Consider the following 18,449-nt stretch of genomic DNA (forward strand, 5'->3'; position numbering starts at 1 on the left):
GAGAGGGACAGTGAGGGGGACATTGAGAGGGACAGTGAGGGGGACAGTGAGAGGGACAGTGAGGGGGACATTGAGAGGGACAGTGAGGGGGACAGTGAGAGGGACAGTGAGGGGGACATTGAGAGGGACAGTGAGGGGGACATTGAGGGGGCAGTGAGGGGGACATTGAGAGGGGCAGTGAGGGGGACATTGAGAGGGACAGTGAGGGGGACAGTGAGAGGGACAGTGAGGGGGACAGTGAGAGGGACAGTGAGGGGGACAGTGAGAGGGACAGTGAGGGGGACAGTGAGAGGGACAGTGAGGGGGACATTGAGAGGGACAGTGAGGGGGACAGTGAGAGGGACAGTGAGGGGGACAGTGAGAGGGACAGTGAGGGGGACATTGAGAGGGGCAGTGAGGGGGACAGTGAGAGGGACAGTGAGGGGGACATTGAGAGGGGCAGTGAGGGGGACATTGAGAGGGACAGTGAGGAGGACATTGAGAGGGACAGTGAGGGGGACATTGAGAGGGACAGTGAGGGGGACATTGAGAGGGACAGTGAGGGGGACATTGAGAGGGACAGTGAGGGGGACATTGAGAGGGGCAGTGAGGGGGACATTGAGAGGGACAGTGAGGGGGACAGTGAGAGGGACAGTGAGGGGGACATTGAGAGGGGCAGTGAGGGGGACATTGAGAGGGACAGTGAGGGGGACAGTGAGAGGGACAGTGAGGGGGACATTGAGAGGGGCAGTGAGGGGGACATTGAGAGGGACAGTGAGGGGGACATTGAGAGGGACAGTGAGGGGGACATTGAGAGGGGACATTGTCCCCATCAGTGGACTTTTTTACATCAGGGAGAAACGCCTGGCAATCAGAGGGCAGAGGAGAGATGGCATGCTGACATGGCCGAGGAACCACTCCAGCTGTGTGATGAATGATCTGATGGGTTAGTTAGTGAAATCTAACCTGCAGCTGCACGATGGATACTGATGGGTTGGTTAGTGAAAACTAACCTGCAGCTGCACGATGGACACTGATGGTTTGGTTAGTGAAAACTAACCTGCAGCTGCACGATGGACACTGATGGGTTGGTTAGTGAAAACTAACCTGCAGCTGCACGATGGACACTGATGGGTTGGTTAGTGAAAACTAACCTGCAGCTGCACGATGGACACTGATGGTTTGGTTAGTGAAAACTAACCTGCAGCTGCACGATGGACACTGATGGTTTGGTTAGTGAAAACTAACCTGCAGCTGCACGATGGACACTGATGGGTTGGTTAGTGAAAACTAACCTGCAGCTGCACGATGGACACTGATGGGTTGGTTAGTGAAAACTAACCTGCAGCTGCACGATGGACACTGATGGGTTGGTTAGCGAAAACTAACCTGCAGCTGCACTATGGACACTGATGGGTTGGTTAGCGAAATCTAACCTGCAGCTGCACGATGGACACTGATGGGTTGGTTAGCGAAAACTGACCTGCAGCTGCACGATGGACACTGATGGGTTGGTTAGCGAAAACTAACCTGCAGCTGCACGATGGACACTGATGGTTTGGTTAGCGAAAACTAACCTGCAGCTGCACGATGGACACTGATGGGTTGGTTAGCGAAAACTAACCTGCAGCTGCACGATGGACACTGATGGGTTGGTTAGCGAAAACTAACCTGCAGCTGCACGATGGATACTGATGGGTTGGTTAGCGAAAACTAACCTGCAGCTGCACGATGGATACTGATGGGTTGGTTAGCGAAAACTAACCTGCAGCTGCACGATGGACACTGATGGGTTGGTTAGCGAAAACTAACCTGCAGCTGCTTGTGTCGGCTTCCTTGCAGAAGTTCCAGACTACAGCCTGAGGGTGTCCTACATGAAGGATCTGGTCCAGTCTCTTCCTCTGCCAAACCACAACACCATGGAGCTGCTGTTCAAACACCTGCGCAGGTGAGTTAACCTGTTGACTAGACTTACAAAAAGTTTTAGTTCTAGTCATCAACCAGGACCAGACAGAAGGCAGGGTTGTGGATATACTGGCTGCAGGCCATGATACCGGATCCCATTCTGGTGCTTCTGGATGGAAGAAGTTCCCTGCTGGTAAAGTGATACTAGATCCTGGTTGAATGAAGTTCTGGTCTTGGGTCTTTGTTTACTGATAGCACTCAGAGGTGAGTGTTTTTGATTACAACCCAGATACTGAGCGAAGCTGAAGTAGTTGGTTCACATGTCAATATTTGGTCCAGTTTTAGACTGGAAGACAGAAAATCCATGAGGACCCAGTGATTTTAAGGCTTTAGGGTGAAAACCTGCAGCTTGAAGGTCTGCAAACTGTGTCAGGTCCTCCTGGACCCGCCAGAACTGATTCAAACAGCTGTCCCGTCTCTGTCTTTCTCCAGGGTGGTTGAGCACAGAGAGTCGAACAGGATGTCGGTTCAGAGTGTCGCCATTGTTTTTGGACCAACTTTGCTCCGGCCCCAGACCGAGTCCGCCAACATGACAGTCCATCTGGTCTTCCAGAGCCAGATCGTGGAGCTTATGCTCAACGAGTTCCAGACTGTCTTCTGTGAGAGCTCAAAGGATCCATCTGGAGTTCCTCTGTCACTCTCCAAAACTCTCTGAGGGCCTTTGCAAGATCTGATGACGTGCCAAAAATCTTCACTCTACAACCTTGGACCTAAACATCACCTTGTCTCCAACCAAACTCCACGAGGGATTTATCCCAGAACCTGTTGGGTACACAGTTCAAAGAATCCAAACGCAGATCAGCAGCTGTATGAACTTGTTTCAGGTAAACCTGACTAACCCTCCATAATCCCAACCTCATTTAAAATAGAACCAAGATTAGGAGTTCCTTTTTCTGGACAAATTCACTGTTATCCCCCACATATATCTAAAGACCCCATTAGATCCAGAATCTGGAATATGGATCTGGATCTAGAAGTCCAGATTATGACAATGTCCCCTCCAGAACTGTAAACGTTAGATAACCAACAGGCTGAGCCAAACATCTCGCAGATGAAACAACCCTGAAAACTGAACTAGAACTTCCACAGCAAATGTCTCATGGTGACTCTGAGCCTTCCAAAGTTTCCAGTTCATCCCGGGAATCTTCTGGAATCGGTCCTGGAACATGAAGTCTTTCAGCAGAGAAGTCTCGATTGGAAGTAATCATCAAACAGGAAAGGTTCTTCAGCAGCTCCATAATACAACTTGTGCTGGACCAGAAGGGAAGCTCCAGATGTGGACTGTGAGGAACGAAGCTCAGATCCTGCTATGCTTCCCTGAAATCCACACAGAACCGGCTGTTGGCCACCCAGATCCCTCAGAGCTGCCATGTGGCGTTCAGGGTCCATAAGAGATGGTGTTGCTGGAAGTGGAGGATGAATTCTTTCCTCCCCTCACTCAGCTGGCCTGTCCAACCCTCACATGTGCTGGTTTCTGTTCCTGGAAACTCATCTGTTGCCAGTTTCACCAGTTCCCCATCAGCCTGTGAGCATTCAGGTCACAAAAAACTTTCTTTGAAGTTTGCATCCGTTCAAGGTGGAAGTTCAGATGATGAGGCAGAGCTTCATAGAGGAAGCTGCTTCCTGCAGGTCCAGGACCTGTTTCCAACTGAACCCGGACCTGGTTCCAAAAGGTTCTGGACCTGCTTCCTCCAGATCCTGGATGTGTCTGGTCTACAGGTGTGGAACTGGTGGGAAACCCGAGGCTCTGGATCCCAAACACAAACTTTAAGTAAAAGGTGTACCCGGAGTGGGACAATCCGCTGAGGGACATCGATACTTCCTGAAGCGAAACAAGCAACATTTACAGAAATATTTCTGTTTCCATGGATGAATCCTGCAGGGAGTCTGTCTTCATTTCTCTGTTTTAGATATCAGAACAACGTTTTCTAGAACACATCAGTCTTTTCTGTACAGAGATCATGTTTTACCAAGTTTTATGAACATTAAACAGATGATGTTTTTGTGTTGTTTTGTTCCTGTGCTTCGTCCACGAGCTGACAGATGACTGGGTCAGACATACGACTCAGAAGGAGCCATTTATATGAGGACGCCTGCAGGTGGGAGGGGGTATGACACAAACATGTATAGGTACATGACCAGTCAAAACTCCTCCTCCTGAGAGACGTGTTCCTCTAGTCGGTCCTCCTCCTGAGAGACGTGTTCCTCTAGTCGGTCCTCCTGCTGAGAGACGTGTTCCTCTAGTCGGTCCTCCTGCTGAGAGACGTGTTCCTCTAGTCGGTCCTCCTGCTGAGACGTGTTCCTCTAGTCGTTCCTCCTGCTGAGAGACGTGTTCCTCTAGTCGTTCCTCCTGCTGAGAGACGTGTTCCTCTAGTCGTTCCTCCTCCTGAGAGCCGTGTTCCTCTAGTCGGTCCTCCTGCTGAGAGACGTGTTCCTCTAGTCGTTCCTCCTGCTGAGAGACGTGTTCCTCTAGTCGTTCCTCCTCCTGAGAGCCGTGTTCCTCTAGTTGCTCCTCCTGCTGAGGGACGTGTTCCTCTAGTTGCTCCTCCTGCTGAGGGACGTGTTCCTCTAGTCGCTCCTCCTCCTGAGAGACGTGTTCCTCCTGTCGCTCCTCCTGCTGAGAGACGTGTTCCTCTAGTCGGTCCTCCTGCTGAGAGACGTGTTCCTCTAGTCGTTCCTCCTCCTGAGAGCCGTGTTCCTCTAGTTGCTCCTCCTCCTGAGAGACGTGTTCCTCTAGTCGCTCCTCCTGCTGAGAGACGTGTTCCTCTAGTCGGTCCTCCTGCTGAGAGACGTGTTCCTCTAGTCGGTCCTCCTGCTGAGAGACGTGTTCCTCTAGTCGTTCCTCCTGCTGAGAGACGTGTTCCTCTAGTCGTTCCTCCTCCTGAGAGCCGTGTTCCTCTAGTTGCTCCTCCTCCTGAGAGACGTGTTCCTCTAGTCGCTCCTCCTGCTGAGAGACGTGTTCCTCTAGTCGGTCCTCCTGCTGAGAGACGTGTTCCTCTAGTCGCACCTCCTGCTGAGAGACGTGTTCCTCTAGTCGCTCCTCCTGCTGAGAGACGTGTTCCTCTAGTCGCTCCTCCTGCTGAGAGACGTGTTCCTCTAGTCGCTCCTCCTGCTGAGAGACGTGTTCCTGTAGTCGCTCCTCCTGCTGAGAGACGTGTTCCTCTAGTCGCTCCTCCTGCTGAGACGTGTTCCTCTAGTCGCTCCTTCTGCTGAGAGACGTGTTCCTCTAGTCGCTCCTCCTGCTGAGAGACGTGTTCCTCCTGTCGCTCCTCCTGCTGAGAGACGTGTTCCTCTAGTCGCTCCTCCTGCTGAGAGACGTGTTCCTCTAGTCGCTCCTCCTCCTGAGAGACGTGTTCCTCTAGTCGCTCCTCCTGCTGAGAGACGTGTTCCTCCTGTCGCTCCTCCTGCTGAGAGACGTGCTCCTCTAGTCGCTCCTCCTGCTGAGAGACGTGTTCCTCTAGTCGCTCCTCCTGCTGAGAGACGTGTTCCTGTAGTCGCTCCTCCTGCTGAGAGACGTGTTCCTCTAGTCGCTCCTCCTGCTGAGAGACGTGTTCCTGTAGTCGCTCCTCCTGCTGAGAGACGTGTTCCTCTAGTCGCTCCTTCTGCTGAGAGACGTGTTCCTCTAGTCGCTCCTCCTGCTGAGAGACGTGTTCCTCTAGTCGCTCCTCCTGCTGAGAGACGTGTTCCTCTAGTCGCTCCTCCTCCTGAGAGACGTGCTCCTCTAGTCGCTCCTCCTGCTGAGAGACGTGTTCCTCTAGTCGCTCCTCCTGCTGAGAGACGTGTTCCTGTAGTCGCTCCTCCTGCTGAGAGACGTGTTCCTCTAGTCGCTCCTCCTGCTGAGAGACGTACTCCTCTAGTCGCTCCTCCTGCTGAGAGACGTGTTCCTCTAGTCGCTCCTCCTGCTGAGAGACGTGTTCCTCTAGTCGCTCCTCCTGCTGAGAGACGTGTTCCTCTAGTCGCTCCTCCTGCAGAGAGACGTGTTCCTCTAGTCGCTCCTCCTGCTGAGAGACGTGTTCCTGTAGTCGCTCCTCCTGCTGAGAGACGTGTTCCTCTAGTCGCTCCTCCTGCTGAGACGTGTTCCTCCTGTCGCTCCTCCTGCAGAGAGACGTGTTCCTCTAGTCGCTCCTCCTGCTGAGAGACGTGTTCCTCTAGTCGCTCCTCCTGCTGAGAGACGTGTTCCTCTAGTCGCTCCTCCTGGTGAGACGTGTTCCTCCTGTCGCTCCTCCTGCTGAGAGACGTGTTCCTCTAGTCGCTCCTCCTGCTGAGAGACGTGTTCCTCTAGTCGCTCCTCCTGCTGAGAGACGTGTTCCTCCAGTCGCTCCTCCTGCTGAGAGACGTGTTCCTCTAGTCGCTCCTCCTGCTGAGAGACGTGTTCCTCCAGTCGCTCCTCCTGCTGAGAGATGTGTTCCTCTAGTCGCTCCTCCTGCTGAGAGACGTGTTCCTCTAGTCGCTCCTCCTGCTGAGAGACGTGTTCCTCTAGTCGCTCCTCCTGCTGAGAGACGTGCTCCTCTAGTCGCTCCTGCTGAGAGACGTGTTCCTCCTGTCGCTCCTCCTGCTGAGAGACGTGTTCCTCTAGTCGCTCCTCCTGCTGAGAGACGTGTTCCTCTAGTCGCTCCTCCTCCTGAGAGACGTGCTCCTCTAGTCGCTCCTCCTGCTGAGAGACGTGTTCCTCTAGTCGCTCCTCCTGCTGAGAGACGTGTTCCTGTAGTCGCTCCTCCTGCTGAGAGACGTGTTCCTCTAGTCGCTCCTCCTGCTGAGAGACGTACTCCTCTAGTCGCTCCTCCTGCTGAGAGACGTGTTCCTCTAGTCGCTCCTCCTGCTGAGAGACGTGTTCCTCTAGTCGCTCCTCCTGCTGAGAGACGTGTTCCTCTAGTCGCTCCTCCTGCAGAGAGACGTGTTCCTCTAGTCGCTCCTCCTGCTGAGAGACGTGTTCCTGTAGTCGCTCCTCCTGCTGAGAGACGTGTTCCTCTAGTCGCTCCTCCTGCTGAGACGTGTTCCTCTAGTCGCTCCTCCTGCAGAGAGACGTGTTCCTCTAGTCGCTCCTCCTGCTGAGAGACGTGTTCCTCTAGTCGCTCCTCCTGCTGAGAGACGTGTTCCTCTAGTCGCTCCTCCTGGTGAGACGTGTTCCTCCTGTCGCTCCTCCTGCAGAGAGACGTGTTCCTCTAGTCGCTCCTCCTGCTGAGAGACGTGTTCCTCTAGTCGCTCCTCCTGCTGAGAGACGTGTTCCTCTAGTCGCTCCTCCTGCTGAGAGACGTGTTCCTCCAGTCGCTCCTCCTGCTGAGAGACGTGTTCCTCTAGTCGCTCCTCCTGCTGAGAGACGTGTTCCTCCAGTCGCTCCTCCTGCTGAGAGATGTGTTCCTCTAGTCGCTCCTCCTGCTGAGAGACGTGTTCCTCTAGTCGCTCCTCCTGCTGAGAGACGTGTTCCTCTAGTCGCTCCTCCTGCTGAGAGACGTGCTCCTCTAGTCGCTCCTGCTGAGAGACGTGTTCCTCCTGTCGCTCCTCCTGCTGAGAGACGTGTTCCTCTAGTCGCTCCTCCTGCTGAGAGACGTGTTCCTCTAGTCGCTCCTCCTGCTGAGAGACGTGTTCCTCTAGTCGCTCCTCCTGCTGAGAGACGTGTTCCTCTAGTCGCTCCTCCTGCTGAGAGACGTGTTCCTGTAGTCGCTCCTCCTGCTGAGAGACGTGTTCCTCTAGTCGCTCCTCCTGCTGAGACGTGTTCCTCTAGTCGCTCCTTCTGCTGAGAGACGTGTTCCTCTAGTCGCTCCTCCTGCTGAGAGACGTGTTCCTCCTGTCGCTCCTCCTGCAGAGAGACGTGTTCCTCTAGTCGCTCCTCCTGCTGAGAGACGTGTTCCTCTAGTCGCTCCTCCTGCTGAGAGACGTGTTCCTCTAGTCGCTCCTACTGAGAGACGTTTTCCTCTAGTCGCTCCTCCTGCTGAGAGACGTGCTCCTCTAGTCGCTCCTACTGAGAGACGTTTTCCTCTAGTCGCTCCTCCTGCTGAGAGACGTGCTCCTCTAGTCGCTCCTACTGAGAGACGTTTTCCTCTAGTCGCTCCTCCTGCTGAGAGACGTGCTCCTCTAGTCGCTCCTCCTGCTGAGAGACGTGTTCCTCTAGTCGCTACTCCTGCTGAGAGACGTGTTCCTCTAGTCGCTCCTCCTGCTGAGAGACGTGTTCCTCTAGTCGCTCCTCCTGCTGAGACGTGTTCCTCTAGTCGCTCCTCCTGCTGAGAGATGTGTTCCTCTAGTCGCTCCTCCTGCTGAGAGATGTGTTCCTCTAGTCGCTCCTCCTGCTGAGAGACGTGCTCCTCTAGTCGCTCCTCCTGCTGACAGACGTGCTCCTCTAGTCGCTCCTCGTGCTGAGAGACGTGCTCCTCTAGTCGCTCCTCCTGCTGAGACGTGTTCCTCTAGTCGCTCCTCCTGCTGAGACGTGTTCCTCTAGTCGCTCCTCCTGCTGAGAGACGTGTTCCTCTAGTCGCTCCTCCTGCTGAGAGACGTGTTCCTGTAGTCGCTCCTCCTGCTGAGAGATGTGTTCCTCTAGTCGCTCCTCCTGCTGAGAGATGTGTTCCTCTAGTCGCTCCTCCTGCTGAGAGATGTGTTCCTCTAGTCGCTCCTCCTGCTGAGACGTGTTCCTCTAGTCGCTCCTCCTGCTGAGACGTGTTCCTCTAGTCGCTCCTCCTGCTGAGAGACGTGTTCCTCTAGTCGCTCCTCCTGCTGAGAGACGTGTTCCTCTAGTCGCTCCTCCTGCTGAGAGACGTGTTCCTCTAGTCGCTCCTCCTGCTGAGACGTGTTCCTCTAGTCGCTCCTCCTGCTGAGAGACGTGTTCCTCTAGTCGCTCCTCCTGCTGAGAGACGTGTTCCTCTAGTCGCTCCTCCTGCTGAGAGACGTGCTCCTCTAGTCGCTCCTCCTGCTGAGAGACGTGTTCCTCTAGTCGGTCCTCCTGCTGAGACGTGTTCCTCTAGTCGCTCCTCCTGCTGAGACGTGTTCCTCTAGTCGCTCCTCCTGCTGAGACGTGTTCCTCCTGTCGCTCCTCCTGCTGAGACGTGTTCCTCTAGTCGCTCCTCCTGCTGAGACGTGTTCCTCTAGTCGCTCCTCCTGCTGAGAGACGTGTTCCTCTAGTCGCTCCTCCTGCTGAGACGTGTTCCTCTAGTCGCTCCTCCTGCTGAGAGACGTGTTCCTCTAGTCGCTCCTCCTGCTGAGAGACGTGTTCCTCTAGTCGCTCCTCCTGCTGAGACGTGTTCCTCTAGTCGCTCCTCCTGCTTCCTTTCATACTGTGTCAAATTGTTTCCAGCTGCATGGCGCAACCATCAACGTTTGTTTATTGTTAACTAAATCAGCATAGTTAGTATCAGCTAAGACTATTTGTAACTTATATAAAAGAAGAAAGAGTTAGCCTTGGTTATACCTTAATATTATCTATTAGTAGTACCTAAAATAAGTGATCCCTTTCATCATCACTAGATGGCGCTGTAAGACCAGAAATTAAAAGAAATTGTGTGTGTTTCTGTTTACGATCCTTTTCAGTTGATCAACAGGTCGAGAGCGAAAAAAAAAAAAAAGATACTGCCAGGGTGCTACTAAGTCTTCTGGAGCTGTGGATTAGAAGGTCACAGGTTGTTAAGGTGTTAAGGTCACTCTTAAAGTAGGGGGGACAGAAAATGAGCTTTAGCCGTTCCTTCCCTTTAGGACTGGTGTAATTTTTTTCCTGCATTGCGACTGCTGCACATTAGATATCACTGGTGTGTTCTTTATGTTTACACAGTTATTATAAGTTTTAACCCAGTCCATGGCTCACTGAGACGTCACAGAGCAGGTCTCAGGCCAGCAGAAAGAAAAGAAGTCCCTGACTTGTCAGAGTCCCAGCAGAACCTCTCAGTCTTCACATCCAGCCTGACGGCTGCCAACATAGACTTCTATCAGAAGCAGATCCACAATGCTCCCAACACACGGCAGCTGTTCATGGCCTTTAACTGTCTTCTTTCTCCAGCAGCTGCTCAGCCTCCCGCCACGCTGACTGCAGACATGTTGGCTTCCTGTTTTACTGAAAAGGTTGCTACCATCAGGAATCACTTCTCTGAGCCTGACCAGCTCAGTCCACCACATCCAGCTAGTGGTGCCTCACTTTGCTCTTTCTGCCCTCTGAATGAGGACCAAGTCTCTAAACTTCTAGTCAACTCTAAAGCCACTAGCTGTCCTCTGGATCCGGTCCCTACCGACATCCTGCAGAGCATTTTACCTCCAATCAATCTGCAGTGACCCATATTATCATCTCCTCTCTGGAATCCGCTGTCTTTCCCTCTGTCTTCCAGCAAGCTCGGGTCACCCCGCTGCTGAAGAAACCCACACTCAACCCAGTCCAGGTTGGAAACTACCGGCTGGTCCCACTGGTGCCGTTCATGTCCACACTACTGGAGCGGGTCGTCTTCAGTCTCCCAGTTCCTCCATGATAGAAACCAGTTAGATCCACATCAGTCTGGCTTTAGGCGAGGTCATTCCACTGGAACTGCTCTCCTGTCTGCTACTGGTTCCCTCCTGCTGGACCAGATCCACCTGTCAGTCCTGGTCCTGATGGACCAGATCCACCGGTCGGTCCTGGTCCTGCTGGACCAGATCCACCTGTCGGTCCTGGTCCTGCTGGATCAGATCCACCGGTCAGTCCTGGTCCTGCTGGACCAGATCCACCTGTCGGTCCTGGTCCTGCTGGATCAGATCCACCGGTCAGTCCTGGTCCTGCTGGACCAGATCCACCTGTCAGTCCTGGTCCTGATGGACCAGATCCACCGGTCGGTCCTGGTCCTGCTGGACCAGATCCACCGGTCAGTCCTGGTCCTGCTGGACCTGTATGCTGCTTGTGACCCAGCCAACCATCAGATTCTCCTCTCCACTCTCTGAGCTCGGCATCTCTGGATCTGTCCTCTCGTGGTCCACGTCCTACCTCTCAGGAAGATCCTTCAGAGTATCCTGGTGAGGAGAAATGTCCAGATCACATGAAAACAGGGGAGCCTCAGGGATCGGTGCTCGGCCCTCTTCTCTTTCCACCATACACCTCCTCACTCGGTGCAGTTAGAAGCTCTCATGGCTTCTCCTACCACTGCTATGCAGATGACACTCAGCTTTTCCTCTCCTTCCCACCAGACAACACAACGTTTCACTGAGAATATCAGCTTGTCTTGCTGATATCTCTGCATGGCGAAGGATCGCCACCTTCAGCTCCATCTGTCCAAGACAGAGCTCATTGTCTGTCCAGCCAATCCTTCCTTACCTCCACAGATATGTGTGAAGCTCCACTCTATCACACTTGTTCCTACGTCTGCTGCCTGGAATCTAGGTGTCATGGTGGATGACCAGCTGACCTTTAAGGTCCATGTTGCCTCGGTTGCCCGTACCTGCCGATATGCTCTCTACAACATCAAGAGAATCAGACGTACCTGACAGAACACACGACTCAGCTTCTGGTTCAGGTTCTGGTCTTTCACACATTGATTACTGCAGTTCCCTACTGGCAGGTCTGCCTGCATGCTGGTTAAACCTCTGCAGATGATCCAGAACCAGCAGCACGTCTGGTCTTCAACCAACCCAAACTGGTTCATGTCACTCCGCTGCTAATCGCTCTTCACTGGTTTCCAGTTGCAGCACGGATTGTTGAAAGGCCAACCAGGAGATTGTGTCAGGAGCTTCCCCTCCGACCTTCTGACCCTAAAAGAGTAACTCTGAAATCATATATTCACATGTTTTTAGATGATTATCACAAGCTTTAACACTATGTGTATTTTCTTTGTAACGCAGTGTTGATTAGTTTTATTATGACCCTTTTTAGTGACTTCTATAGCTTTGTAAATTCATGTTAGTAGATTGTGGAGCAGTGGTGAGAGCGGGACCCCCTCCCTCTCCAGGCCCCGTATGCAGCTGTGGGGGGAGGCGAGAGGAATCTCCCCTCGTAGTTGACCTTGGATGGCAGAGTGGAGAGGAAAACAGAGATGTTTTATGCTGTTTGTAATACAATAGTTTAATTAACTGTAGTAAACTTTTATCAACCTTTTGTTTTTAGTAGTAGTAATTCTTGTGAAATTATATTTAACATATAAAGGTTTGTAGAGCAGTATTATAGACGGTGTGTTTAAAGAGTTAGTAGGTGAGAATTCATCCCTATTCACCTCTCCTCTCTGCAGCGCTCTTACTTTAAGATAAGAAGCTGCATCTAGACTTCACATGTTTTATGAAGTTTCAAATGCCTAACACCATAACAGGGACTCTTTCTCAGCCTGAAACCAGTTTCTAATTGTTTTAAAAAAAGAAAATTTCATAATGTCAGCCACCGGCAGGAACTCTCCTCCCGGTTTCTCAGCTTGGGCTGGAAGAAGATGGAAGATTCACAAGGACTTCCTGTATGCCATAATTGTTGTGAAGACCAACACCATATCTCTCCAGAACCTGCCTCGGCGGAGGCCTGAACCACCTGGAACGGAAGGCTTCTTAGCTCATTAAAACAGAGCTTCTTTGTGTAACTGTTCCCCCTCCCTTTCAGAGGATGCATGCTTCTGGAAGGAGGGGACTACTAGTTTTGTGTGTAATAATTTGTATTACAGTAAATGAGAAATGTATGTGTGTTCTATAAGGTGGAGTTTAAAGTTAAATATAAAAACCGTGGACAAAGACGGAGCGAGGGCTTTTGCAGCTCCGCTGCGGCTCCAACGCGTCACTTTGAAGAAATTGGACCGAATTGGAAACGACCGTGGAGAACTTATCATTGTGTGGAATCTGTAACTCTTTGGAGATTTTAGTCCTGCAGAAAATATAGTTCTTTCCAGATGGAAAGAGTGGTCTTTCTGAAAAGGAAGATAGAATTTTAACAAAAAAATACTCTCTGGAGATTTAGCCCTGCAGAAAAGATAGTTCTTTCCGGGCGGAAAGAGCATTTTTTCTGAAAAGGAAGATATAGTAGTATTGAGGAAAAGAAAGAAAAAACTCTTGAGATTTAGACCTGCCAAGAAACAGAATTCTTCTAAAAGAGGGATTGTCTCTCTTGAAGAGGAAGTTTAGAACTTTATAGAAAAAAAGAAACCCTTTTGGGATGCATTTTCTGGAAAGAAAAATTATTTCTTTTTGTAGAGGAAAACAGATCATATAGAAAAAATATCCTTCTGGGATTTAAACCTGCCAGGAAAAGGAATATTTTTGAAAAGGAAAATTATTCTTTCTTGTAGAGGAAGACAGCATATAGAGAAAAAAACCCTTTTGGGAATTTTAGTCCTTGGTGAGGATAACTTACACTTGGTTTGTGCCTCTATGGAGACTATTCTGAATAAAGAAATATCACATTTTAGTATTTCTCTCTGAATGAGGAAGATATTTCCTTACAGATAAATTGAACAACATTTAGTATGGGTTAAACCCTAAGGGGAATTTTCTTTATTATTCTTTGTTTGTATTAATCTCATTGTTATAACCTGAAAAACTTCAATAAAAGGGGTAAGCGTTACGTTATAACCTTAACCTCCCAACAAAAAGTTAGCTTCTTCATTCTTAAAGTTTAAGGACAAGAAAGCGGGAAGGAGTCCTCAAACTCTCCAGGTAAGCCCCTTTACCCAGACGCCAGCAGAGGCAGGAGGTCTGGAACTATTATGCTGTTCTTATAACCTTCCGACCCCTGGCAGCGAAAAACTAGACTAAGCTCGGAGGGTACAAAGAACCGTTTTAGTTAGGGTAATAGTTGGGACCTTTTTGTAGGGGATCAGTGTGAGAGACTATCCCCGGGGGGCCAGGGTGAGAGTCTGCCCCCCACCCCCTAACGAGTAAGAGATAGGCTCCGGCAATATTCTCTGAAGGGGTTTTATTAAATAACTCTAGTAAGAAATTAGCTTAAATAACAGTTTCCTATTAGGGTCTAGTAATATAATATAAAATAACTCGTGGGAGACTAACGTCAGCAACAGTTTCTTATTGGATATTAAAAAGAATTCAAAGAACTAGTCCAAGGGCAGGACTAGTTCTCACAAATCATTCGTAGAAATGCATATGAATAGTAACACATGGAAATTTGTACATTTCTTACGGAATCCTGAGCAGGCGTTTCGATCACGTGACGTTTCGTTCCGCATTCCCCCCATTTATTTTTAGTGGAAATATTTAGAACTACACACAAACAGTCATCAGTTTTTAGACGTTTAACTTAATTTGCACTTTTTGTGAGTGAATACCATATTCACTGAGTTGTTGAGATTTTTTTTTCTAAACAGAATACGTTTAGCCGGATGTCACGTGATACTACCGACAGTGGATTTTTCTTCTGTTGTCTTCGAACGTATTTACTTTATTTTTTACGTAAATAAAATACATGATATATAGGTCGCTAAAGTAATAACAAAATAGAACAATAAAATGTTTACTTTGATTTTTCTTTTACTTTGATTTTGACGCGAGTACTTCTGCCTTTGTTAAAACTGAGTGATTAATCAAAGCTAATGTTAGCAAGAAAAGATCAGTTTTAACAATGGCGTCATCTCCAGATTCACCAACGGGTCAGGCTCCATGAAAACGATGTAGGAGAACTTCCAATGGTAAATCAACAAAAATGAATGAATGAATAAATAAACGAATAGTCTGGGAAAGGTAATTAATTATATTATATAATTATATGAGGACAATTGAAATGTCTATAGTATAATCTGTATTTATTATAAAGCTAAAGTTTGTTTTGTTTTTGTCTTTTTTTCATGTCCAGCCAGAATGCCGGGGTCGACACTGAAGAAATGCATATCTTGCATGCAACAAATCCGTGTTGCATGCAAGATATGCAAAATTTGTGGTGCCCAGCAGCCATTAAAGCAAAATATTAAAAAAGATAAAGAAAAAGTCAACAGCCAGTGGGGAGAGGGGGGGGGGGGGGGGTTCTGCACAGATCCTTGGAAGAAACCTCAACATTGCTAACATGTTAACTGAACAAATTTTAAACTATGACAAGTGAGATATACTGTACTATAATTCTCTTGACATTATACATGTGTATGAAATATGTCATTCTTAATACAAAAGGAAAGTAAAAATCAGATATGAAGGCTTTATGTTGAACAGTCACTGAAATGAAGATGTAATCCATTTTCTCTGACTGATGTCCTAAAATGTCTGACTTTTAAGGTAATAAGACATTCTGTGTGACGATCCAATAAAATCTCAGAAATATATTTTGTTAAAAACTTGTTTGTTTCAATCGCTTAGTCTAATTGTGTTTTTACTTGAGTAGCACTGGCGACTGAGGTTTTGGGTAGTTTCTCTTCATGGTAGTGCTATTCAGACAAAATTGAAATAAAAAACACCTCCCACCAAGCAATGCTCCATCACAGCACATAACCTGACACATCGTCCATTCTAGACTGTCCCCCTCCCCTAACCAGATCTCATCCCTCCACACATTCCCCCCAACCCCTGGTGGCATGCCACAGAATTGGGGTTTCATCTCACAGTGATGGATCAGCCTAACAGGGACAGACTATCTACTGGAACACTGAGACATCACTCGTGGTTCCAGAAGACATCACTTCGTAGCCATGCCCCCAAAACACAACAAAGATCAGAGCCAGAAGATTGGAAATCTACAAGATAACTACACCCAACACCAGAAGGGGAACATTTTAATAAAATAAAACTCTAAGCTACCTTTAAAAACCACAGAAGACATCCCCTCTGCTTGTCTTCCAGACCCAGGACCTTCAACACTGGAAAGCACCCCCCGACACAACCAGATTCCTGCAACCAGGACACAGGCTACTGGGGGAATAAAGACACCCCCTCGCAAACACACTTTGATTTCCTCATCCTAATCCTGCTGTCGTATTTGTAAATCGTATATTAAAACAGTGTGGAGTGTTGTCATGGTCTACGTTAAGCTCTCACCACACTGGCTCATGTAGAACTACCATACGACTAGTTTAGATCTTTACTTATCAGACAAAACTTGACACATTGATCAGTCAGTCACTGGGAATCAGGACATTTTGTTTCCACAGAGCAGAGATTCTATGTCTCAGCTTGACAACAGCAGATCATCTACCTGGACACAGAGACCTGGCTGACGGTTCCAGACGACAGCACTTCGCAGCCACACCCCCTACACAACGACGATCAGAGCCAGGAGGACAGAAAACTACACCCAAACCTGAATAAATGACCACAATAACTCCTGTAGAAATCAGCATTAGTAAAGAAACTGATGAAAACCCTTACATTACACTACATTAAACACAAAAATCTAAATTACCTCTCAAAGAAGACAAAAAACATCACTACCATTTCACTTCCTGGTTTTGGACCAATCAGAAGACCGCAATACCTGAAACCACGCCCCCAATACATCCAGACACAACCATGACACAAACACAGGGTAGAAAGGAGGAGCTCCCCTAGCAGACAGAACAACACCACCTATTCCAAGGTTCCTGAGGAGCATGGATATGGAGCAGACACTTCAGAGATGCCATCAACATCAAACCCCTGGCTGCCAGGCTGGACCACTGCAGCAGACTGGGACCACATCCAGACCACCTTTGACCTAAAATCCACTAAATAACTAACTCCAATCTCTCTACACTCTTCCAAAAACAGGGAACAAATCAGACCCCCTGACACACACACAGAGGAACATGACTCCAAGAACTGCTGGCTACCTTGCGGTGTTAACAAAAGCAGTGCATCATGGGTAACGTATTGCAGCCTACAGTAAGGCGACCAGAGTTCATGGTCTTAATGCAGCTCAATCTCTTATGAGCATCCAAGCTCAAACATGCACACAGCCCATCCTACACCACACACGTTCTTTACAATCCCACTTTTTAACCAAGAAAACAATTGGACTCCTTCAAATTGCCACCATAGGACCCCCCAGTCCGCTGAGCTACTTAGAGCTCAGTCCGAGGATACAACAGGACCTAGGCATAGTTTAATAACTTCCTGGTACAATCTTTATCCTTTTTTTTTTTTTTTTAATTTTAACCTGTCCTGTCCAGCATCTCAGCAGACAGAACGACAATCTTCGCGCCGTATTTCTGCCAGACAGATTTACTCTGTCATGGGAGACATCTCATGAATATAGCTGCCTTTGTGTGTGTGTGTTAAGTGTGTGTGCTGCTTGTGTAAATGTAATAGTGTCTAAGTTGTAAATAAAATCAGGGGGAGAAAGACCCCAATGGGAGGGGAGGGTGAAGGGCCACCGCTGTAGCTCCACCCCCCACGGCCAAGGCGCCCCTCCCCTCCAAACCCTAAATGTATATTGGTGTCTATGTTGTAATTAAAATTTAGTGGGGCAGGTGGTCGCCGGGGTCCATCGGAAAATGCCCCTTAGGGTTCCCAGGACCACCGACTTCACCCCCCCACCATGCCCTATATGCTGTATGTATGATGTCGGGTGGTGGAAGAGGAGGGGGGCATGGGGAGGGGCACAACCGGGGGAGAAGGACTCCTCCCCTGGGCGACCAACTTCTCAGCCGGCCACAGTAGGTGCCCCCACCTCACCGGGACAGCCCCAGGGCAGAAGGGCAAGTCCCGGCCCGCCAGGTGCTGCAGGAGGCAGCACCCCGGTTGTCCCCCCATCCCCGGTTCCCACCCAGACATCCATCCAGGGCGGGGGCCCGGTGCCACCAACCAAGCCAAGACCGACGCCAACGGGAGGAGACAGAGCCAGAGGGAGGATCCCTCTGCCATGGACCCTATTCCTACCCCACCCATTCCCACCAAACCCCATCCCTCTACGGACACATTATAATCCCCAGGGAACCCCAGACATGTAACATTCATGACAAAAGAGCAATACAGAACCGAGCTTAAGCTTAGGCCATGCAGCTATTATACCAGCGCTGCCTTACAATAGAGATACAATAGGATCATAGGGGGTCGAGGGCAAAAAAAAGGTCATGTAACTCCGGGCCGTGCCAGGAAGACGCGGTCCGAAAATACAGAGAAAAATACAGAGTCTTGATGTCTGTGAGACATCTTTGTAATCTAAGAAACTGATTGGTTTCATCTGGCTTCATGGAGAGGTAGATTTGAGTGTCATCCACATAGCAATGAAAATTTATACCATGCTGCCTGGTGATATTTCCTAAGGGAAGCATGTATAATGTGAAAAGTATTGGTCCAAGTACAGAACCCTGAGGAACTCCATGACATACCCTGGTGTGTGAGGAAGACTCATCATTTACATTTACAAACTGAAATCTATCAGATAAATCTGACTGGAACCAGTCTAATGCGGTCCCTTTAATCCCAATAACATGTTCCAGCCTCTGTAGCAGAATATTGTGATCAATAGTGTCGAATGCAAGAAGTCTGAGAAGTCAGTTAGGAACTGTGAGGAAGATCCAGGTGGACGGTAGACTACTACTAGGAGAAGTGGCTTCTCTCATTTCCATCTTGGGTGGGATAGACTAAGAGTCAGGTGTTCAAAGCTATTGGAACTATTTTTATGTTTAGGACTAATCAATAGTTCTGATTTAAAGATAGCTGCCACACCTCCTCCTCGACCT

General features: G+C 49.2%; 1 protein-coding gene across 1 annotated transcript in view; it reads left to right on the forward strand.

The window, feature by feature from the left end:
* Positions 1-3,671, forward strand: part of LOC306765495 (rho GTPase-activating protein 27-like) — a 134,586-nt gene extending 130,915 nt beyond the window's left edge. Inside the window, exons 16-17 of the mRNA XM_079252973.1 lie at positions 1,822-1,927; positions 2,377-3,671. Coding sequence (XP_079109099.1) covers positions 1,822-1,927; positions 2,377-2,599 — 329 coding nt within the window. The 3' untranslated portion in view covers positions 2,600-3,671. The remainder of the gene's footprint in view (positions 1-1,821; positions 1,928-2,376) is intronic.
* Positions 3,672-18,449: the final 14,778 nt, after the last annotated feature.

This window comes from Telmatherina bonti, assembly GCF_933228915.1.
Source record: "Telmatherina bonti genome assembly, chromosome: 14".
In the NCBI taxonomy this organism is placed as follows: Eukaryota; Metazoa; Chordata; class Actinopteri; order Atheriniformes; family Telmatherinidae; genus Telmatherina; species Telmatherina bonti.